This window comes from Gopherus flavomarginatus, chromosome 3, assembly GCF_025201925.1.
Source record: "Gopherus flavomarginatus isolate rGopFla2 chromosome 3, rGopFla2.mat.asm, whole genome shotgun sequence".
NCBI classification, from domain to species: Eukaryota; Metazoa; Chordata; order Testudines; family Testudinidae; genus Gopherus; species Gopherus flavomarginatus.
This window is the reverse complement of record NC_066619.1, coordinates 216,149,292-216,173,148: the sequence shown is the minus strand read 5'-3', so window position 1 is coordinate 216,173,148 and position 23,857 is coordinate 216,149,292. Positions and strand designations below refer to the sequence as shown.

Sequence of the window (23,857 nt, the reverse complement as noted above, 5' to 3'; positions counted from 1 at the left end):
ACATTTTTAACTCTTCAGACTGTGTTTTCTGTGGAGAAGCAGAAAGTACTTTATAAATAAAGTCCCTTTAATAAAACCTGGCTTATATTTTGTGATGAATCGATTATGGCAGATTTAATTACACGTTTAAAAAGTATCTTATTTACCTTAGTAACCTGATAGTTCGAACATTTCTAGAAAGCAGTGGCGGAGACATGATAACCAGGGGGGAGGTATGAACACACAGGAGATTCCCCCAGCTGTTGGGGTGGGGGGGAAAGAGACTGTGGCATGGGACCCAGCAATGCACTTTGGAGTCTGAGGAGAGACTCCACGCTTGTTATTGTTTCGGGATCTGAAACTTGTTCCAATTCTTTAGCCTGCTGCTGATACGAAATGGGCCAAGCAAAACGCATAAAACCTGAGCAGTTGCCAAGAGACCTTATCAAAAGTCCCCTAACTTGTTCTCACGCCATTTGTCCAGACGCAAAGGGGAAGAAAAGAGGCAGGACCTGTCCCCAGAGTCTGCAGCTCGCGCTTTGTTTGTTTAGGAAAAACACAGCGAGAGGGGGAAGCTGAGCGTGCAAAGCGCCCCTGCTGGCCCCTGTCAACCTGGGGTTCATGAAGACGCTCTTCCCAGGAGTGACCTGCGCCACCCCACAGACGCGTCCTGGGCGGGTGTCAGCGCTGTCCCAGGACAAGGGAAAGGGGAGAAGGAACCGCAGCAGCGGCGGCAGGAGGAGGAAGAGGGGGAGGGAGGAAGTGAACTACAGGGCAGGTGACACCGAGTTAGGTTCCCCATCCCCACTGTGCTTGGCAGCTTCCTTCTCGCCTGCTGCCCACGGAGGCACTGAAGATAAAGGAGACAGGGGCTCTATAAATACCCAGCACGAGAGCGCGCGCCCCAGAGCCCTGCGAGCCCCGGCCAGGGACTGACAGACACTGGCGCAGCGCTCAGCCTTTAGCAAGCAGCGACCATGCACGTGAATGGCAAGGTGGCTCTGGTGACTGGCGCGGCGCAGGGCATAGGCAGAGCCTTTGTCCAGGCGCTGCTGGAGGAGGGCGCGAAGGTGAGCGCGTGTGTCCCGGGGGCTGCATGCGGGGTGCCAGGGGACACCCTCTATCCCTGAGCCACTCTCACCTTCTTAGGGGGTCGCTTCCACAGAGGCTGCTGCTGCTGCCTTCTAGGAAGCCAAGAGCCCCTCCCTCAGTTTCCTTGCACGCTGTAGTTACCTGCTGCTTTCAGGCAAATTTTCCTTCCCGCGGAGCGTGCAGCTGGGGGGTGCGGGTTGGAGCAAGAGGGGCCTTAGACACGTCCTCTCCCTGCTGTGTAGTATGTCCCGCTGAATTTTCCTTGCCTTACAAATGCGGTGTTCATTCCTCTCACGTGCATCACCTGGCACAGGTGGCTCTCGTGGATCGGAACCTCGAAGCCGGTGAGGAGAGCAAAGCTGCCCTGGATGAGCAGTTTGAAGCTCAGAGGACTCTGTTCATTCAGTGCGATGTTACAGATCAGGAGCAACTGCAAGGTAAGGAGGGGAATCTGTCAGCATTCTGCACTATCATAACATGCAGCAACCTGAACAAATCTGGGCTACTGAACCTATAACTGTGCAATTAAGGTTTTTGGAGGGCAGCCTATTTCTGATCCCTTACTAGCGTGACTCAAGTAGGATCTGTTTCTCACTCTGCAAATGTGAAATACTACTACCAGTGTGTGCCTTTGGCTTTAGGACTTGGCACATAGTAAAAACAGGATAAAGAAGTCACTGTTTTTGTGATACTTTTGTATGAAACCCTCTGCATAAGATATGGGTTATTTAATGAGTAATGTATTAAACTTTAAAGTACAGTGTTTAATAAAGTAGAGTATTTACTTAGTAAAATATTTAAAGTGTTTAATAAAGCTTCATGGTAGACTCAAAAATGCATCTTTCTTCTCAACATGAAGGTGATAAGTTTCTGCTCTGAGTGATCTGCAATGGATACTTTGAAGTACAATGGAACTAGTCTGAATTTAGGTTGCCATTGTTCAGATCAGAATCTAGCCTTAAATGCTGAGGATGAAATGTTGCTCTTTAAGATAAGAAATAACTTATAATATAGCTTTTTAAATTTTAACTTAAACCATTATAGATAAAAAGGCATCAGCTCCTGTGATTTGTGAATTTGTGCATGTCCGTATTCAAGAATAAACCTCTCTGCTGAGCTCTGGATAATATTTACTTTTTATGCAGCATTTCACAACAGACATCTCACAAACGTTTTATAACAACATCCCATGACTGTTTGCACAGATTCATTCAGAGGTAGAGAGGTTTAAAAAAAAAAAACTTGGGTCACTTATGTGAATGTTCTTTCCATGGAAAAAGATGTCAGACAATGTAAACACATAGTTTCTGTCTTTTGCCTCATAAATTCTACTGACTGCACCTTTATCACATGATAGTCTTCACAGAAGCAATGTGTGATTATTTTACTTCTTTCTTCATAAAACTTCAGCCATTTGCAGCTTGTCCGGAATGCAGCAATGTGATTGTTCACTTGTGTAAGTGAGCATAACTACACTGTGCCTATCCCCAACTTTTTAATACGGGTTGTCTATAAAGTAGATCAATTAATTTAAATTGACTCTATTAGTTTTAAATTCCTTAGTGACTACCTACTCTGTAAGCTTTTTTACTGACAGTGGTCCTCATACTACAATTTGTTCAATGTGGGCAAATCCCTATGTCGCTTCACTGGAGAGCTGTATGGACATGCGACCTGAAATAGGTTGCAGGATGAGGAACACAGTCTGCAGCCACATTGTGCACACTGTTCAGGGTCCCGCTATCACATCTGCAGTCACGTCATGGGCCATGCACAGCAAAAAGCATGACCAACAGTGTGGAGCACTCTCTGCAGAGAGATCTGTTTTATTTTGTCTCAACCTACTTCTGAAAGAAAAAATCACCTTAAAACCGTTTTTCTCCACAAAGCAGTTTTGGAAAGATCAGCCTTGATCCATATCTATACCCACCTTCCACACCTTTTCATATCCCCTTTTTTAAGTTGGATCTTCTCATTTATTTTAATGTGCTTATGTTTTCCGAGGGTGGTATTTTATATTCAGTACAGTGCCAAGAACACAGGCCAGATGGATGTATATGCAAAATAAATACAATAATTAAATTACTAATTATCATAATGCTAACAAAATTCTTTTGTTTCATATGGTCATGTAACAAGGCAGGCCTTCTCCCCATCTCTCAAAGACATAGTCTCTCTTCTGCAGTTTTATTGTCCAAAGAAACAAAAACAGTTCTTCAGCTCACCCAGGCTTTTAGTCACAGGATACTTTTCCTCTTTACCTCTCAGGCTCTCACTGCCTCCTCTCCTAGGTGTGTCTGTCAGTTTTGCTGTTCCTGCTCATGTGTCCTATTCCCTGAGCACAGCCACCCAGGGCTTTTCTCCCTGGAGGCCTTTTTTCTAAACAGTTCCTTTCAGGTTCTCCCTGGCTCCTGTTAGAGGACTCTACCAGCCCTAATTCACCAGGTCTCTTCCTTTCCCAAGTGCAGGTACAGTCTTTTAAAGCCTAATCTGGATCATCTGACCAGGCACAAGGTGCACTGACCCTGCTCCTTCTTAAAGGGCTAGTGTAACCCTGCAACTGGAGCCTAAACAGATGTGATCACTGTGGCCTGACAAACCTGTTGCCAGCAATAGACTACATAAACTAATCAGCATTTTTTTCAACACATCAATATGAACAGTTGAAAAGTATTTGGTTCTTTTCCTAGTGTGGTCAAGATGATTTGTATAGTTATAGGTATGATACACAAATCATTAAGAATAAACAAAAATTTTTGTTTTTGTTATTTTAAGACAGAAGACTTCCAATGCTATGTGTCAAGGACAGTGTTATTGAACAGCTTCTGTAGAGAGCAGGATGAAAAACAAGTGAAGCATAAAGCCAAATTCTGAAATTGAGATCAAATTAAGGGTCTGATCCAAAATTGCATCGATTCCCTGAGTGACTAGTTCTGCTCCCACTGAAGTCAAAGAATTTCAATTAATTTTGATAGTGCAGGACTGGGCCCCAAAGGAAATAAGGGAAACATGGTTAGAGACTGTTAGGTTCAGAGACTGAAGAACAAAGTAGGCAACAATCTTAACACAAAACAGAAAAGACAGGAAACTAAAAATAGAGCCCTTAAAATATCAAAGCATTTTAGTGGAGGATAATGTCGTCACTAACTCTGAAAGGTAAGGGAGGTTAGATGAATGCAATCTTTGCTTTCAGCTGTTTTTAACATGATACAATGCTCTTGTGTTTAAAAAACAACTATTGTACCATATTCTGACCCCTTCTAAAATTGCTGGGCAGTGCTCTGGCAGCCTTAGCTGAATACCTGGTGATTCCCCTAACTAGGGAAATCCTGAGTGACGCAAACCTGATGCTGTTGGCGCTATACCCATTCTAGAGTAAGGGTGTGGCCAGAGAAAAGGAGGTATGGCAAAAGTTCTGTTGTAATTTTGAGTATTTCTGTCAGCCACAATGGCCTGGTGTCTCAGGAATATCTTTCAGGGAATCTGATGTGGCCTGGGTTTTCATTTGATCAAATTATTTTTATTACAACAATATTTTCATTCAATATATTTTTGCTATGTAGTATTTGTTTCATGTTTGCCACCGACAAACAATTCAATGGAACAAGTGTTCAGTGTGATGAACAATGCTTGGAGGAAAGAAAAAGTAAAATGCACAGAGACACTACTCAAAACTGTTCTTTTGTTCAAAGAAAATGTTAATGACGCTTATTCAGTGTTTTATGGTAAAGCCCTTAAGAATACTGGGAAATATGCACACATTGCTGTTTAGTCAGAGTCTGACAGTACAAACATCTGTGCACTTTCTTGTTTAAATGTATTTTTGTCTTTGAGTATTTTGCAACCCTGAAAAAAAACAGGCACCACAAAAGTGTTATAAGTTTTTTATTCTTAAATAATTGCCCCCTTTAGGGACCCACAAAAGGTGTCTAAAAGTCACTTTTGGAATTCCCTACCTACATAGGTTGTGCTGTCCTGAGGATCTGGCCCAATAATTTTAATTCTGACTGATGTAGAGAAACTCTGTGGAGGCAATTTGCCAACAACAGAAGGAATGAGATTGAATCTGAGAGGCTATGAGTCAGTAACTTTATAAATAAGGTGCACATCAATTACTCCTAAATAGGTACAATTCATCAAGGAATATGGTAAATTATTGATCATTTAAAGATTTACAATATTTATTAATTACATTGAGTAAGGATATACTCATTCTTAAAATAATTTGAATTCAAACTCAATCATGAGTTTTTCAGACTGTAAAGTTTTTCTTTAAAATAAAAGATACACAGAGGGAATCAGATCCTGAATTCCTTGAATACCCAAACTAATTCAAGATCGAGCAATAAAGACTTGATTTCAGAAGGTACTGAGTGAAAAGGTTGTACTATTCTAGTTCCATTAACAATCTTAAACAGAGTAACTGTTAATACTTGTTGAATAGTTAGACAAATGTTGTATTTGTTAAACATTAACAAAGTATGTGTTTAACATTAACTGTTTAAAAAAAATGATGAATTAACATACTTTGGTAGGGTAACAAATATTGTGCCTTGCGTTCCATTTGTAACATTTAAAATATATGGAAAACAAGACAGCTAAAGAATTTTCTCCCTTGGATTTTACTGTAGGTGCTTTTAAAAAAACAATTGAACATTTTGGAAGGCTGGATGTTGTGGTTAATAATGCTGGAGTGAATAATGAAAAGGACTGGGAAAGCACTATACAAATTAATTTGGTAAGCATTATCTGTTTTAAAATGTTCATACTGTATTACCCAAAGCTGAAATTTTCAAAGAGGCCTAAGGGAGTTAGGCACTCAACTCTAATTTAATTTTCCTCTTTGAAAATCCCAGCCTATAGTGCTTGATTACACCTAAGGTGAAGCTTAGGAAGAAATTATGTGCTGTGGATTTATGAGATACTGTTTTTGATTCATTGAAAAGTCCAAGTAAACAAAATACTTGTTTGTTAATACATGACTACCATTCCAATGCCATCCCAACTTCCCATTGCCAAATAATGTTGTAAGTGGGGGCTCACTTCTTGGAGGCTCACTTCCCAATCACCATTTCTGGGTGGTTCCATTTTCAAGCCACATAGCTTGGAGATCTGAATGCCAAAAGAGCTGTCAGTCAGGAAGGACTTACTTTATGGCCTGACCTTTCAAATTCTGACAATCATTCCATTATTTAGGAAAGACCTGCTTCCATGTTAGGATTCAGTGTGCCTCTGTACATCAGTCCCATGAATCCTAATGCCAAATGTAGTGATTTTCACCTGCAAACAGAGCAGCAACAGGAAGCTTGGAAGAGGGGTTAATATAGAGTTTGCATGGGATTACAGCCATGAAAGATATTTTTATGTCAGGAGTACTCATGGCACGTTAGAGACTAACAAATTTATCTGAGCATAAGCTTTTGTGGGCTACAGCCCACTTCATCAGATGCATGCAGTGGAAAATACAGTAGGAAGATACAGTCAAACCTCACAATAACGCACCCCACCATAACGTGAAATCGCATATAACACGATCACAGGTTGGCTCCCCTTTAAGGCATAATACAGTATGGTACTGTACCAATGGTCCCCAACACCATGGCAGGGGAGAGAAGTGGCAGCCCCACGGCTGCTGGGGATAGAACTCTGAGGGTGCGGGCGCTGGTGCTCTCTGTCTCCAGCAGGCGTGGGGCCGCAGCTTGTCTCCGGCTTCTCTGGGGCTGCGGGCACCATTGCTCTCTGTCCCCAGCAGGTGGGGAGCTGCAGCTTCTCTTGAAGCGGGAGAGAAGCCGTGGCCCTGCGCCTGCCAGGGACAAGAGCACCGGCGCCCACAGTCCCGGAGTTCTCTGTCCCCGGCAGGCGGGGAGCCGCAGCTCCTCTCCCTTGCTGGGCACTAGGTGGTGCACATCAATGCACCACGTTGGGGACCACCGACAAACCCCGCTATACCGTGACCCTGCATTTAGCGTGATCAAAGTTTTTGGACCCCAAACATCGCGTTATTGTAGGGTTTCACTGTATATATATACACAGAGAACATGAAGCAATGGGTGTTACCATACACACACTGATGAGAGTGATCAGTTAAGGTGAGCTATTACCAGCAGGAGAGAAGAAAACTTTTCATAGCGGTAATCAAAATGGTCCATCTGCAGCAGTTGACAAGAAGTTGTGAGGAACAGTGTGAGGGGGAAATAAACATGGGGAAATCATTTTACTTTGCGTAATGACCCATCCACTCCCAGTCTTTATTTAAACCTAATGGACCACTTTGATTACCACTACAAAAAGTTTTTTCTCTCTCCTTCTGGTAATAGCTCACCTTAACTGATCACTGCCATTAGAGTGTGCATGGTAACACCCATTGTTTCATGTTCTCTGTGTGTATATACATCTTCCTACTGTATTTTCCACGGCATGCATCTGATGAAGTGGGCTGTAGCCCACAAAAGCTTATGCTCAAATAAATTTGTTAGTCTCTAAGGTGCCACAAGTACTCCTGTTCTTTTTGCGGATACAGACTAACAGGCTGCTACTCTGAAACCTGTCATTTTTAAGTCAGTCTTCCAATGAAGGATACATATGCAAAAAATAATTTCAAACATCATTTCCTAGGATAATGACTTTTTATACGAGGATGTTTTAAATTAGATCAAAACACATACAGCACAAAACAAGATCACATGGACACTCTGTTAGAATTTGGCAACTCGCTAATAGAGCAAGATCCATGATCTAAAAGTACAGGGCTAGGTTATGGATTTTACAGGCAGAGGTGCACTGGAAAGGGTGAAGAGTGGCCATGCTAAAGCAGAAATCTCAGAAAGATTGCTAGCTGGAAATATCTTCTGGGAGCCTGAGGGAGTGCATGCTGCTGGCAGCTCTAATGGCTAGTACAGGTGGAGAGCAAGGTCATTGCCCAACCTGACCACATCCTTTCTTGTCTCATTTCATATGGTTGGTGCTGGCATTGGGACTCTTCAATGGATAGTATCTAACTCCTATATAGGGGAAATAGATGTTGATGAGGAGACTCCTTGAGCCCTCTTTACTGATATGTTAACATCAAAAATGGATTCATCCACAGACATTTTGGTAGAAGTGGCAGCAGAAGTTATTTTGCATAATTTGCTGAAGCTACCTTTTAAATCAAAGTGTCCTAAATGAAGTATTTCTACAGTTAGTCTTCTAGGCCCAGATTCACAAAGGGACTTAGATGTTACAACACCTGCCTTTTTGGGCACCTACCCCACCCTACCCCATCCACAGTGGAATCTACAAAGCCTGGGTTAAGCTCCTAGGCTCCCTATACAATACATGAGGAGAGAAAAATGCCTAAGAATGGGATCCACAAAAGCTAGCATGCTAAATGAGGTGCTGTTTAAGCTAGCCAATGGCAGATGCCAATGAGAGGGATGTGTCCTAAACCCTGCCCCGCTCAGGGATTGAGGTGCACATGCCCGGGCTGGAGAAAGGAATCTATTCTACAGTGGGGAACCCTCTGCTGGAGTCAGGCATCAAAGACATTTTTTGCAAAAGTAGCAATGATATAGACTGAACTCCACAGAAAGCAGTTGTGCTGGGAGGGAGGAAATGCCTGTTCCTTATAACCTTTCATCCAGGATGCTGGAGACCCTGGTTCAATTCCCTCTTTGACAGAGGAGAAGGGATTTGAACAGGTGAGTGCCCTATCAGACTAAAGAGTCACTCACGCTCGCTAGCTCAATGTATAAATAATTAAATATGCAAAGTGGAACAGCTTAAACAGGAGAGATAGGGAGACTCACATCACATAGGGAGATTCACATCAGTATATCCCATAGCCCAGTGGCACTCACCTGTGCCATCTTCTAATCTGGCAAGGAGGAGAATTGAACCTGTGAATGCCCTAATCCATGCAAGTTCCCTAATTTCAGGTCTAAAGGAGGCTGCCTCCTTTCCCCACTCCCTCCCATTTTCTGTGGAGTTAGGCATGTTCTAAGCCTAACTACTGGATCAGGCCCCACACACAATATAGGTTAGGCAACACCTCTCTTCACCTGGTTTAAAGATCACATTGGGTCTTAAGCATAAAATAAGTGTCTGGCCACCTAGCTGAGTCAGCAGCGCACATGCCCAGAGGCACTTCTATGGTGGAAATTAGGTGCCTACCAAAAAGGAGTTTTATGGATTTCAGTGGTACCTAAATCTGAGGGCCTTAATAACCTTTTTACTTTATATAGTAGAGTATAATCAGTACCAATTAAGTCTGTGCCCTGCAGAAGCTTTCAAGCCCTTCGGGATGGATGCCACTGAATTCCAATGTGTTCCTGACAAAAACATCAGGGAAAGTAGACTTTTAAATGACATGGACTATACTATAGCGAGTTATAGAATGCTCATACTATAGATGCAAAATCAATTATGATTTTAAAAAAAGACAGGAAAAAAACAGATCAGCATGAAAAACAGACTGACATCATATCTACAGTTTAAATTACATTCTTGTTTTCCTTGATTCCTACATGTCTATCCACACTAGTCTTTGCACCAGACTGGTCTGTCTCAGTACAGGCTCAGCTGAGATCCCAGGATAGGGTTCCCAGCTTAAATCTTATTTAATAAACTTACTTTCTTTTCAATCGCACTGTAATCAAATACCATTTTTAACATACTGAACTATATGTATTACTCCATCCACTCCTGTTTCAAGCTCTTATGGATCATGCTAGAAGATTAACATCCACAGTATTTTGCATTGTGAACTGATGACAGTACCTCACAGGAAGAAATGATGACACCAACAGATTTGTGCAGAGTCAGTATAGACATACACAAATGGTCTGAGTTTAAAAAACAGCCTGTAATTATGCCATGACACAATTGTGCCTTTATTTTTATGCTAGCAGTTAACTCAGAGTATAAATGATTGTAGTTGGCCATCTAACTACCTAATTTGGAGACACAAAATCAGGTAGTCAAGACAGTTAACTGTCATTTGTGTCCACAATTAATTGTGCACATAAAAATAAGGATGCGTTTAATCATGGGCATAACAATTTGGCAGTAAGTTTAGAGGTTTGATTGGGGTCCATTTAGAAATTTTGCTCAATAAATTCAGACATTGATTATCTATCAGCCATAAGTCTTCAAGATATTTAATTTTGCTTTATGATAGAGGAAGAGGCAACGGGTGTTGGTGTGGCAAACCTGCTTATGTAAAGACATTTGGTGTTCTAATTGATCAAATTATATCTTTGTTATCGCTGTACACTAAAACAGATATCTTTTATACGTGTTTTACCAAGAGGAATCTATCAAGATATGCAATAGGCAGATGCATCAGAACCACACAACTAATTGATATGTCATAGAAGGAGGGACAGCATGTACCCTAATTCCAAAACTGGTTAAACTTCTTAGGATAACTCAATATTAAAGTAGACTGAGACCTTGCCATGATATCAACTGAAGAGATACTTACCATACTTAATAAGGAAGCTATATTTGTAATGATTTTTTTTCTGATGAACAAGAAAAGTCATCACAAAGTTCTATCACCTCTCAGTACAATGAATAAAGACAAAACATTAGCACTTCCAGGTCAGTTGTTTCTTCAAGACACGCTAATTAAAGCCTTCTTCCAGAAACTTCCACGCGGATCTGAGACATCACTTCCATGCCCTAACAAGTTACATTACTGGGCACAATATGCCAGAACATAACGTGATCTCCATGGAAGGCTCTTTACTGTTAAATCACAAAATTCACTAGTTTATCCGTAGGCATAGTCCCTGTGGAGACAAAAAAGCAAAGAGGATTAAGTGCAAAACGTATGTGATATGTCATGTGCAGAGTATGAGTATGATGTTTCAAATCTAGTTTTTAAAACATAGATAACCAGATACTTTGCCATACACTTTCACATAAGACAGATTTGCTACCAGATATAAGTTCTTTTCTCTCTGCCAGATTTCTAGCATCAATTATAATATGCTGAAAGTGAAATAAATAGTTTACAGTTTGATTGCTCATAGATTATGCCTAGATCTAACCAATGTATCATTTTCAAAAGCATTAAACTCATCCACAAAACCATATTTTAAAATGGAAAAGAACTATTTAAAATTATAAACAGGATACATTAACTATGATTATTTGTTAAAACTGGAATCATGTACTTTATTTTCTTTCTTTGACGTCATTAACAATTTAAGCAGCCAACATTTTATTTAACAAAAATCATATTTTTAATAAAAGCACAAAACAATACTGAACAAATAGAAACACTGGAACTGCCACACTCGATCAAACCATTGGCTGTCATATCAAGTACTCAATTGGTAGCCAGCTTAACAGGAAGTGGAATAAAACTCTATAATACACTCAGGCAATTGTGGAATGTTGTATATAAGATGAACAGGGATGAGTAAGAGTGTTTACTAATGGTTTGATCAAGAATCTGGAGCTGGGAATCCTGGCTTATCTTTTCAATTTTGATATTCATTTGCTGTGTGACTTTGGGCATGTCACTTATCTAAGTTCTTTGTGTAAGGTGTTTCTAGAGCACCCATTACCATAGTTTCTGAGCACCAGGATGTACTCCCTTTGCCTCAGTTTATCTTCATCTTTGAGAGTAAAGGCAAGAAGCTTGATCTAGATGTAGAAAGAGTGGCAGCCAATGAAAAGATTCCCATGGCAGTGAATTCCATAGATTAACTCTATTCAATGCAACTGTTTCCCTTTTAATAGTGCTACAAAGACTTTTTTACTTTAACTGGAAAAAAACTGCCAACACTAAGGGTTAAATCATTTTCTTCTGAAGTCAACAAAAATAGCTACATTGATTTCAATTACAGTTGTATTGAGCTTGAGTCATCTTGACAGAAAAAATGCTTTGTTTTGGAGTACTGAGTTAGAGAGTCTAATAATGATTCAACTCTCTCAACACACGATATGTGAGTAGGGAATGCCAAATTAAGCTTGCCCCTGTACAATTTTTCGATCTTTATTCAACCTCTAGACACAATGTCAGCTTCCCTTTGAAGACATTCAGTCATAGCCACAAGTACATTATGCATGTAAAGCTGTACATTGTCTTGGGCTAGAAAAGACCCATAAAATATCATAAAAAGTGATTCCATGTGTTGAAATTTATGAATCATTCTGGTAGGAAAATGTTTGTTCACTACTGTAAATTGTGGATAGTAGACTCTTAATATTTTCAGTTACCATGCATATTAAACATTAATTTGCTTTTCTGACTTGTGAGAACAAGAATTATGAGCAGTTTTATATAATGCTACTTTATAATAATTAGACAAGACCATAAACAAATAAGATAAAGAGGCCAGGGCTGTAATAAAATGATCAGCTGAAACGTTTGCCATTAAAAAGAAAAATTTAATTTATCACCACTTTTAATTTTTAATGTTTTTGAATATATGGTTATCCTTTTCTGAACATTTCTAAACTTGATTAACTAAGAAAAAGTGTGTGTATATTTGTGAGGAGAAGGGAGTCTAAGATGGGAAGGAAGAAACCCGATGCCTTACTCCACTAAAGATTTGAAAACTAATTTAGTTGGATTTGTTGAATAAAATATATTTAGGAATTCTTGTTCCCATATTTCACTGCATGTTTTACATATATTTCACTGGCAGCATTAGAAAGCTCAGATATTGCAGTTGCCTAACAACAGTTATTAGAAAGAGGCAAAATTCAAATACAAACATAGAATTTGTTCAGGCATGCAAGAATCTCATTATTACTGGGCAGAACTTGCGATAGGCTAGCAGACATCATTAGATCTGTCATTTTAAATTTTTTTCCATCTCATTTATATAAACTATTTATACAAAGGTAAAAATTGTCTGAGAACTGAGATTGGTGAAGTTTTCTCCATTTCTAAATTGAAGCCTGGTTAGTGTCACAGTCACTCAGGGCTTGATCCTACAAAGAACTTAAATAGCTAGGTCCTGCAGATAGAAGAATGGAATAGTGCTTATCTAACTCCTGATCATATGAGCTATAAATAAAATAAGCCACTGTGCTCAATAACTTTGTGGATCTGCAGTTTAAAGAGGTATAACTGATAGCATTAACAGAACATTTGATTCAGTCTCTAGTTCTGGGGTTTCCCTTAACCTGTTTACACCCTGGTGCAGAATGTATTTAATAATAAACACAGTCCCGTGAAGGCAACTGGGTTATTATTTTCAAGGAAAATGAAAATTTACGGGTCATTGAAATGCCTTTAAATCCTTAAGTTACAGACTCCACTTCATCAAATGACATTTATGGGGGCAGCAGAGGGAACTCCCCACATTTTGACATTCATATGCTTACTGTCTTATGGGTCAGTAAGCATACTGTCTTATGCTGTGTGTATTTCAATGAAGCACGTCACAGCTTTGCCCATTCATCAGTCCTGTCAGATTCTATCTACTTAAGATACTTATATGGCCCCCATTAGTGTAATAGCTAAACACCTCACACTCTTTAACATATTTATCCTTACAACACCCTCGTGAGCTAGGAAAGTGCTATTATTCCCCAGATAGAGAACTGAGGCACAGAGAGACTAAGTGACTTGCCCAATGCCACACATTCAGGGTGGAGCAGGGAATTTAATTCCTGTTTCCCAAGACCCAGGCTACCACCCCACTGGCTCTCTCTTTGGGGGACTATTTTACACCCACTGCCTAGCTCTGTGAGAGCTGGAATTATGGAGACCATCTCCAGACTCAGCTCTGCCATTGTTGCTGGCCCTGTTGTTGCTTCTCTTCCCAAAGCCTCAGCTCTACTAAAAAATCCCAACTTCACACATATAGCATGAGGTACTCTACCACCTCCCCAGCCACTCACACATTCACCCTATAAACTCTATGTTCTGAGGTCTTCTGACTGGAAACAAGGATGAGATGTTCTACTAGAATACATCCCTAGCTGCTATGATCTCTCCCACTTCCTGTTAAGTCTTCCAGTTCCCCAGAAGATTCAAGCATGCAGGAAAAACAGGGGACTTGACAGGTCAGCCATTTCCCAGTTACTGCTAAAGATTCTGAGTTTAGAATGCCACCCATGGCCCAGCATTCATAGAGTCATAGACTTCAAGATCAGAAGGGACCATTATGATTGTCTAGTCTGACCTCCTGCACAACGCAGGCCCAGAATCTCACCCACCCACTCCTGCAACAAACCCCTAATCTATGTCTGAGCCACTGAAGTCCTCAAATCAAGGTTTAAAGACTTCAAGGTGCAGAAATCATCCAGCAAATGACCCCTGCCCCACACTGCAGAGGAAGGCAAAAAAACCCCAGTGCCTCTGCTAATCTGCCCTAGAGGAAAATTCCTTCCTGACTCCAAATATGGCAATCAGCTAAACCCTGAGCATGTTGGCAAGACTCACCAGCCAGACACCCAGGAAAGAAATCTCTTAGAAACTCAGATCCCACTCCATCTAACATTTCCTCACAGGCCATTCAGCATAATTACCACTAGTCAAAGATCAATTAATTGCCAAAATTAGGCTATCCCATCATACCATCCCCTCCATAAACCTATCAAGCTTAGTCTTGAAGCCAGATATGTCTTTTGCCCCCACTGCTTCCCTTGGAAGGCTGTTCCAGAACTTCACTCCTCTGATGGTTAGAAACCTTCATCTAACCAATTCATAAATTCAAACCAATGCATAAATAAAATCTCCTGACTTCAGCTGCAATCTCTCTCCCCTCTTCTGAAAGCTAGAACAGTGTCAAGTGTTTGGAACCCTTATCAATAAAAAATACTTTTAAGAACTACACATCACACTGGGGATTGTGGAAGGAATCTTGAATTAATACTCTCATCCATTCAAATATCCTAGCCAAATGCAAGACAAAGATTATCTTACAGACTTGGTTGAGCTTCTTAGTGTACGGTCACCAGTCTGTTGTCATGGGACCCAACCACACTTTCAGGTGCTGACCTCCTTTCTAGCACCTCTCCTTGTGATGTGGGACTCCACAGCCCAACTGCCTTAGGCCCTGAAACCAGTGCTGAACCCTCTTGAGCTTCCCCAGTCACTTATGTATATTCCCCCAGATTCTACTCCCATGTATAGTTTAACAGTCTTCAGAATGGTGACTATGTCAAAGGAAAATCACAATTTCATAGCCTTGTGCTTGACTGATTAAATGAACCCTTTTTCTTTTCTTTTTTTTAAGTGATGCGTTCTGAAAAAAATTAAATGACATAGGCAAAGATTTAGATCCTTTCTGGAATCAAGCCAACAGCCTACTAGTTAATAAAAGAGAAATCACCTTTGCAATTCAGTAGCTCACTAGTACTCTCCCATACTAAGTCAATGCTCCAGATAGGCTCAGGCCCATGAAGAGAAAACTATTTCTATTAAAGTGATTGTGATTGCCCCATTGAAAACAATTGCAGCAGGATCAGACCATATGCATAAAAAGAAATCCGCAAGCTCTGAAAATAATCATATCTGTGACTCACATGCCATTGTGGATCATGGAAGAACACATAAGAAAAAGGCATGCAGATTTACCTCAATAATTGTACTTTAAGCATCATCTTACTGGTTTATGGACTCTCAGTTTATGCTAACAATGACTAATGTTGAAGCAAATGCTACACTGAGAGGCAAATTGTTTATAGTGTAATGAGAAATTGTTTAAACCCTGCTTCCTAGAATGTAGTATTGAAGCCCAAACCCTGACAGGATCAACCCTCCCCCCGCACACATCCCACCCTGGAGAACAGCAACATGTTGTTTCCCCCCCTCAGCTGACTTGGGCAGTGCAGATCTTACCAGCAGCATTTAGTTTCAAGCCTCACAGGTACCTCATGCATTATTCGTTTACTTTATATATAGCTCATGAAGTATGATGGCAATCAAGCAACAAAGAAAATATAAAAGTCAAACAACCAAGGTTCAAATTCTAGTTCTCTAGTAACTTGCTTTATGAACTTGCCCACATCAATTGTTTTCTCTTAACATAGGGTAGATTGTTTTTGACACATATATAAAAAGTGTTTGAAGAGGTAAGGAGATAAAGGGGTCTATACATTTTCCCAAACACATCAGTTGCTTTTTCCTCTTTGTAACAACATAATAGTCATCTCCAGTGTTACAGGAATGCAGGAAATCATTTCTCAACATGAAATACTAGCTTTTCGAGGTAAGAAGGTGTGGTGTTTTACTGTTACAAGAAGCTAGAGCAATAAGATTGAATCCCTGTATCATTAGAAATGCCTCATATATTGAGTTAAGAACAAACATTTGTCAAATGTAATAGCTGATAATGAGGTTTGAAGTAGTCAGTGAAAATGGACACATTTTTGCACTGGTGCTTATAGATCATGCTAGGAAGTTCATAATGATATAGAAATAGCATGTGAATTTGAATTAAAGGTGATACATATGTCAACGTTATCGAAGTATTACACAACGTTGAATACACATTTTGCTAGAGCCAGGAGAAATGTGTCAGGCTTTGCTTAGATACAGCATGTCAGAATATTTTCTGTTTAGTCATATAGCTAAAACTATAAAGCCACTGGAGGGGAAGAAGATTACAAGAGGAGGCTAAGAGTTTGTAACTTTTGTTTTTGAACTTGTCATTTACACATAAATGACCAGTCAGCACGTTAACTAGGGTCATTAGTCATAATATATGGTAGGGATTGAGTCCTCCAACAGCTGGGTTGAGGTGTTTTGCCTCATGGTGCAATTATTTACTTTGCAAAACAATGGCATGCCATCAGGGATTTACTTTTGTCTTTATTAGTGTTTGGTGCTTTGGCATGCATGAAGTACACTCATCCAATTCTGTCTTTGGGATTGCAGAAGTAAACTAATATTACATTAAGACAAGTTTCTACCCTCATGATTATAACTTTGCTGAACAGTAGCATGGTAAATATGCTTTCTGTTGGCAGCTGGTGTAGTGCAATTGCTTTTATTGGCAGAATACTCAGACCTGTAATAGTGTAATGAGGAGTGTCCTTATTAGTCATTATAAATCAATGTGTATATTTAAGTAAGAAAACTATCATCACCACTATGGAGATGGTGGTTTTATCTGGCAAGCAGTGAGATTACTTTCAGAACTGATACTGATAGTGGGTTTTGGTAGCTAGGGGACAAGTGCTGATGTTTCAGCTTTGTTAATTTTCACTTTACCTGCATTTAATAACTGTTTGGTTTCTAATTTGAACAGTTTGCTGATCTTTGTTGTTGAAATTTTTATGCATAATATCCAAGATGCTGAATACAATTGTAAATGGATTATTTTCACAAGTCACTTTTTCAAGGGCAACATATTTTATCTTTTGACATGATTTCTGCTGCATGTAGTGGATTAACAGATATACATTAAAGCAGTTAGAACAAAAACAAGTTTTTAGTGACTTTTTATTTTCAAATACAAAAAAAAACTACAGATGAATGCATTAATTTAAGAATTATCAATGTTTAAGAGTAAGGGTCAACATTTCTTTCTCAAAGTATGTAATAAGAATGACCAAACCAGAAGGCACTTCTCTCCTCACATGCTCCCATTAGTCCTACGTCAGTGCACTGAAGATCATATTACAGAAAAATATTTATACTTGTCTGGCTTGTAGGCAATTTCAGAAATATCCTTTTGCCTTCTTATCCAAAACTGGAAGCTATGTTGTACAGAAATGTGAAGGTTGTTCTTTGGCTGTTTGGTTTTCCATCAACCATATTTTATAGTATCATGAAGCAATATCTGGGAGACTTTCCTCCAAAATGCAGCCAGAGTGTTTCCGGTTGATACCAAAAGTGGGAGTTCAAAGTTGCATTTCTTAAGGGATAAAGTATGCGGGGAGCATTAGGCTATAGAGTGACATACCAGCAATAGTGGAGAGTACAACACAAAGGCAAAACAAATACTATCTCTATTTAAAGCACATGCTTTTCTGCAAGGAGTTTCTTTTTCTGGCTTACTTACAGGGTATGTCTTCATTGCAGCATTAACTTGAGTAATCAGCACCTGAGTGTGAACATCTGAGTTGGCTTATCCCAGGTGTGAGCAGTCACAATGCAAAGCCATGCTCCAGTGTTTTCACTCAGCTGCATCCACTCTGGTGCTGCACCCACTTGTGTGCATCACTAGGACTTGTGGAGGAAGTATACCATGGTTATTTGTATTAGTCAGCTGAGACACTCTATGATTCTTTCCCAGTGAACTGTGGGACAATTTCTCTGTCATTCTGATCACATGCAGGGAATTGTGGGAAGGCATTGGAAGACCATCAGCACTCGAGTGGCTTAGCCTTTGTCCACATTTCAAAATGAGTGGGCTACCAATCCAAGTGTGAGCAGCATTCTGACTTTAGCTTCTACCCCCCAATGGGGCATCAAGCTCAGGTGTAAAGCCCCATTACACATAGGGGAGGGGTTGTTATCTGTGGATGTGAGCCAGGTTAGTGACAACAGTCAAGTCAGAGCGCAAGTTAACTCTGCAGTGAAGACAAACCATCATATTTAGGATCAAGATTTTCCTCAGCTTGGCCTAAAGGCAAGAGTCACTTCCAAACACTTGCTGGCTTGCTTCAGCCAAGAGAAATATTAATAGTATTAATTTAGTCTAGGAAGGTTTGCAATCTGGTGATGTTAATAAAGCAGTCATCTGCTTAGGGTCTCTCTGTTGTATGGTTGGGACTTGGTCTGGGAGTCATCTGCTCTATTGCTTCCCTGTAGTAGGAAGGGAAGAGATGGGGAGGAGGAAGAGCATTTCCTTAAAAAGTCTTGAGCTATTTCCCTTTCCTATTTGTTTATTTCATTTAATTATCCCATGTGAGATTCTCCCTTTCCACTCTGCAGGCTGAATAGCTTCTCTAGGACAGGATAGGTCCTCTATTTGATTCTCTATGGGTAGGGCCCTACCAAATTATGGCCGTGAAAAAAGCATCACGGACCATGAAATCTGCATAGTATAGGGCAAAAGTACACAAAACACCAGATTTCGCAGGGGAGTGAAAGAACTCCCAGTTTGAGAAACGCTGGACTCCTCCATGAAATCTGGTCTTGTATACTTTTTATCCTATACTATACAGATTTCCTGGGGGAGACTTCTGCAGTGCAGAAGTATGGGTGGCAATACTATCCTATGATATCCTTCCTTCTGTGCTACTGCTGGTGGCGGCGCTGCCTTCAGAGTTAGGCTCCCAGCCAGCAGCCACCGCTCTCCAGCCACCCAGCTCTGAAGGCAACACCGCCAGCAGCAGCAGTGGAGAAGTAAGGGTGGCAATACCGCAACCCTCCTACAATAACCTTGTGACCCCCACAGGCCCATTTTGGGTCAGGACCTCTACAGAACTCCTAAACTGGATGCATTTCATCACAAATGCATGAGAAGAATACTGAAAATAACATACAGAGATAGGAAGACGAATGAAGAAGTCAGAAAAGTTACTGGACAAGGCACCCTCTTACAAATAATCTACAAAAGAAGACATCAGTAGCCGGGATATGAACTGAGAATGGAAAAAAAAATGCTTACCAAATACTGCCTTTGAATGGGAGCCAGAAAACACAAGACGAAAAAGAGGAAGACTGCGAATAACATAGAAACAAACAGTTCTGAACAACATGAAGCACCTCAACATGAAATGGGAACATTTGGAGAGAAGGGCAGTTGACAGGCAAGGATGGCAAATGTGGGAAAGCCCAATGTGCAGCAAAGCATGGGACCAACTAAGGTTTAAAGTCTAAAAACGTTTACAGTTACACCACCATGAAATTTCAGATTTAAATAACTGAAATCTCGAAATTTATGAATTTCAAAATCCTATGACCATGAAATTGACCAAAATGGACAATGAATTTGGTAGAGACCTACCTATGGGGCTTAGTGTGGGCTCTGTGCAACCTATCACATGTATAGAACATTATTCATCTAAAGTCTCAACTAACAGATCTATTAACAGTTTAGCTGCTTTCACCTTATATATTGTGGCTACTGTTTATCACCAGAATAATTATACCTTAGGGCAGCACCATCAGGCGTAAATGCACACAGTTTTAATAATTCCTTTGATGGTTATATAGTACAATTAACATTAAACAGCCCTACTGTTCCTTTTAGGAGTATAAGAGAGTACATAAGCCTTGCTCCTATAAGGCACCCTCAATTCCCATTGACAGCAGTAGGTGTTGAAGTTGCTAAACACATCATAAGATTGGGCCCAAACAGAAAAGTGTGTGAGCATAATGATCCTATGAACAGAAGGCAGAATGAGTAAGTCAGCAATTTTCACAAATATTAGGGAAGATATTTATAAATGTATTAGCAGTTGCAAACCTAAAGCTGTTTTTTAGCTTTTTGATAAGTGTCCAGTTTACAGCTCACCTAGGGTCAAAATCAAAAGCTACTGACATCAATGGGTAGTGTGTGCTGTGGGCTGAACAGACTTTCAATTTACTTCCAACATCTCAGCTGACACTTTCACGATGCCCAGTCTCTTACATATTGGGCAGGGAAATTAGTTTCTCCTATTTCTATCTGCTGTTACAGGTTTTGACTGACTGTGTAACAGGATATTGTATATTGTCTTTAGGACACACTGATGATAGTAGGGGCTGGTCTCCACTACAGGGAGATTGGTGCTGCTGCAATCGATGCAGTAGGAATCAATTTAGCAGGTCTAGTGAAGACCCACTAAATCTAGTGAAGACCCAACTATAGCTCTCTCCAGTAAACCCCAGTATTCCAGCTCTCTAAGAGTAGCAAGGGAAGTTGATTGGAGAGCGTCTCCCGTTAACTCAGCGCCATGAAGACACCAGGGTAAGTCAACCTAAGCTACAGTCGACTGCAGCTACGTTATTCACATAGCTGGAGTAGTGTAACTTAGGTCGACTTACCCCCGTATGGAAGACAAGCCCTAGATCTGTTAGTTTCCACATACATATTCATTTAAAATAGAAATAAGCTCAAAGCAAAACCTTGGATCAGAACTTTGATGTTGAAAATCCAAACCCAAACTTTCCCTACATTTGGGAGCATTTACATTTGGTGTCTATATTCAGTCCATTTTTAAGATATAAATGAGCTATGGAACTCTCATCTAAACCTGATTTGGATAATTTTTAAGTACACTGTAACACTAGGTGTGGTGGCGTATGCCTGTAGTCCCAGCTACTTGGGACACTGTTTGACTGACTAAATGGAATTGGGAATATGAAAAATCACCTAAGTTAGGATTCAATTTTAGGAAAAACTGGAGGTCAAAGGGAGATCTAGACAAAAGTCTATAATTTTATTATATTTAATTAAAAGGAAATAGTTTTAAAAACTTATCACTAAAGCAGTAATGGTGAAGTTCTGCACTGGCATGGGACCTTATCCTGGAACTCTTCTATAAGTTTAAGTGAGTTCTGACTGCAAGAGGAGTGCAGTAATGGATCTCAGTGAGACAGAATTAGGCAAGGCCTGAGTGTATCAGTTTTCCTTCCCTCCAATCCCTCTGGAAAAAGCAAACACTCTCCCATGTAGCCTGTAACTAGCTTATATAAAACATTATACCATCACCATCCTTTTGTTTATATATTTTTATGTTTTACCTTATAGATCTTCTTTGGGTCTCCCACTTTGTTCTTTGATCCTTGAATGTATAGTCTTTTGAGACTGATCTTGTCCTATAGAAGCCAATAGTAAAACTTTCATTAACTTTAATGGAAGAGAATGAGGACATTACATTCTAAATTCTTTGGGACAGGGACTATGTCACTAAGCCAAATCCTGGAATGTGCTAAACATATGAAACTCTAATTGGAACCCTGAGAGTTACAGGGCTCAGGGCCTCTTGAGGATTCAGTCAGTCAGTTACTTGTATATTCTTCAATGCAAAACACACCATCTGTGCATAATAAATAATACTAATGAATCCCAAGTCCAAAGAAAAGTTTAATTTATTGATCACTTTCATTCGCAAGCAAAAGACTTGTATAGCATATCAATAATTAATCATACAATATTTGTTTCAGTGCTGTTATTGTTACGTCAACTGCAGGAGTTCTTCTTTAATGCTACCTACTATGGGTTATCTAGGTTATAACTTAAAATTATAAATAAAAGCCTCACTGCTCAAGAAGAAGAAAGAAAAAAGGACAAAGTTAGAATATATTTCCCCTTTATATTTCATATATCAGACTTCTGTGATCAGAGGAACATACATTGGTCTGGAATACATGAGAAAAGGAAATGGAGGGGTAATTATTAATATATCATCTCTGGCAGGTAAGAAAATCTTCTATATAAATCCTTGCTGGTACTTTTTAAAATAAATTAATCCATATTTATTCCTTATTCTTTTCTTTCTTTTTTCATGATCTTTTTGTTGTTTCTTCATACTTGTACAACATCTGCTTATCTTGCAGTGACCTCCAAAATGAATAGAGAAGGGCTACTGTTTTTCCCAGCCCAGCTGGGCTATGTAATTGTACACTCAGTAATTTCTTGCACGATTAGTCTCAGATCCCACAATGATGAGTATGGTATAAATATCCAATTTTTTAATCTTCCCTTCAAGGTTACCAAATAATTGTAGATTAAATGAACATCAGCTAGCTTAATTCATTATACTTCACTAATATTTTATCTTGCAAAGCCAAAAACTGTATTTGAAGTATATTATGTGTTTGAAAGGATAGTCTTCAATATTTATAGACCCAAAGAGGAAACATTTACATTCTGAGTTTATTTTGCAAACTATTTAATTTTTGTAGTATATATAGATCAATGGGAATTAAATTTAGAGGGCAGGGAAATACCAGAAAATCCTCTATAATGGGCCAAAAATCCGTGAGAGAGAGGGAAGCTGAGCAAAATAAGCTGTCTCTCTCCTTCCTCTACCCCTTTGGAAGCCCCATTAGGTTGTACTAGCTCTGTTGATACTAAAAAGAGTGGCTGGATGAGAATACTTGCAGGAATTAATAGCGACCCTGTCAGCATTGATTCCAGCCTGGTCCCACTTCATACTTTCAAACCATGTGGTGAGAATTTGAGGGTACGAAAATAATCTTGTCTTTTATATATAGATTGTAAACTATTTTGGAAAGGGACTGTCTTTTTGTTGCGATTGTACAGCATCTAGTACAATGGGATCCTGGTCCATAACTAGGGGTCCTAGGAGCTACTGCAACACAAATAATTAAATGAGGAGGCACTGAGTATAGAGTAGAGTAGGAGGAGGCACTGAGTGAGTATAGGGAGTAGTGTGATTGGATACCCTGAGTTCCCCTGCATATCAGGACACCTGCCAGCTGAGAAAACCAAGTCACTCGAATTATATTATGCATTGGAGCTATGTGAGTTTAAACTAATAGTTTTACATACATACACACACCACAGCCTCACATGAGTTTTTCCATTACATGTCTTCATGTAGCCCTAACTCAGTATTGATAATACAGCTGATCCAATGCCTATTGAAGTCAATGAGATTTTTTCCATCAACTGCAACAAATGTTGGATCAGGCCCAAAATATCAGCTGCTTATGTAACACAAGGAACCATCAGCCCTAGTGAAAGATTAAACAGTTTCACACAGTATATAAACATATAAAAAGAGGGCAAAGGTAGAGTACTGCACTGTGAGGCCTGAGTCTGCCATACTGATATGAGTCTTGCCTCCAGGCTTGCAGGATCTGAACTTTTCCTAGTGCATAACAACATGATTTGATTTTTAAGATCTAGTAACCCAGCCCTCTCAGATTTTAATAAGCTTTTACAAATGTCTTTTTAATTAATCAATTAAAGTTTTATTTACTTTTACA

General features: G+C 39.8%; 1 protein-coding gene across 1 annotated transcript in view; it reads left to right on the top strand.

Moving 5' to 3' along the window:
• The first annotated feature begins 561 nt into the window (after positions 1-561).
• HPGD (15-hydroxyprostaglandin dehydrogenase) overlaps positions 562-23,857 on the top strand; it is a 35,067-nt gene continuing 11,771 nt past the window's right edge. Inside the window, exons 1-4 of the mRNA XM_050945406.1 lie at positions 562-1,049; positions 1,385-1,508; positions 5,703-5,809; positions 22,232-22,319. Coding sequence (XP_050801363.1) covers positions 957-1,049; positions 1,385-1,508; positions 5,703-5,809; positions 22,232-22,319 — 412 coding nt within the window. The 5' untranslated portion in view covers positions 562-956. The remainder of the gene's footprint in view (positions 1,050-1,384; positions 1,509-5,702; positions 5,810-22,231; positions 22,320-23,857) is intronic.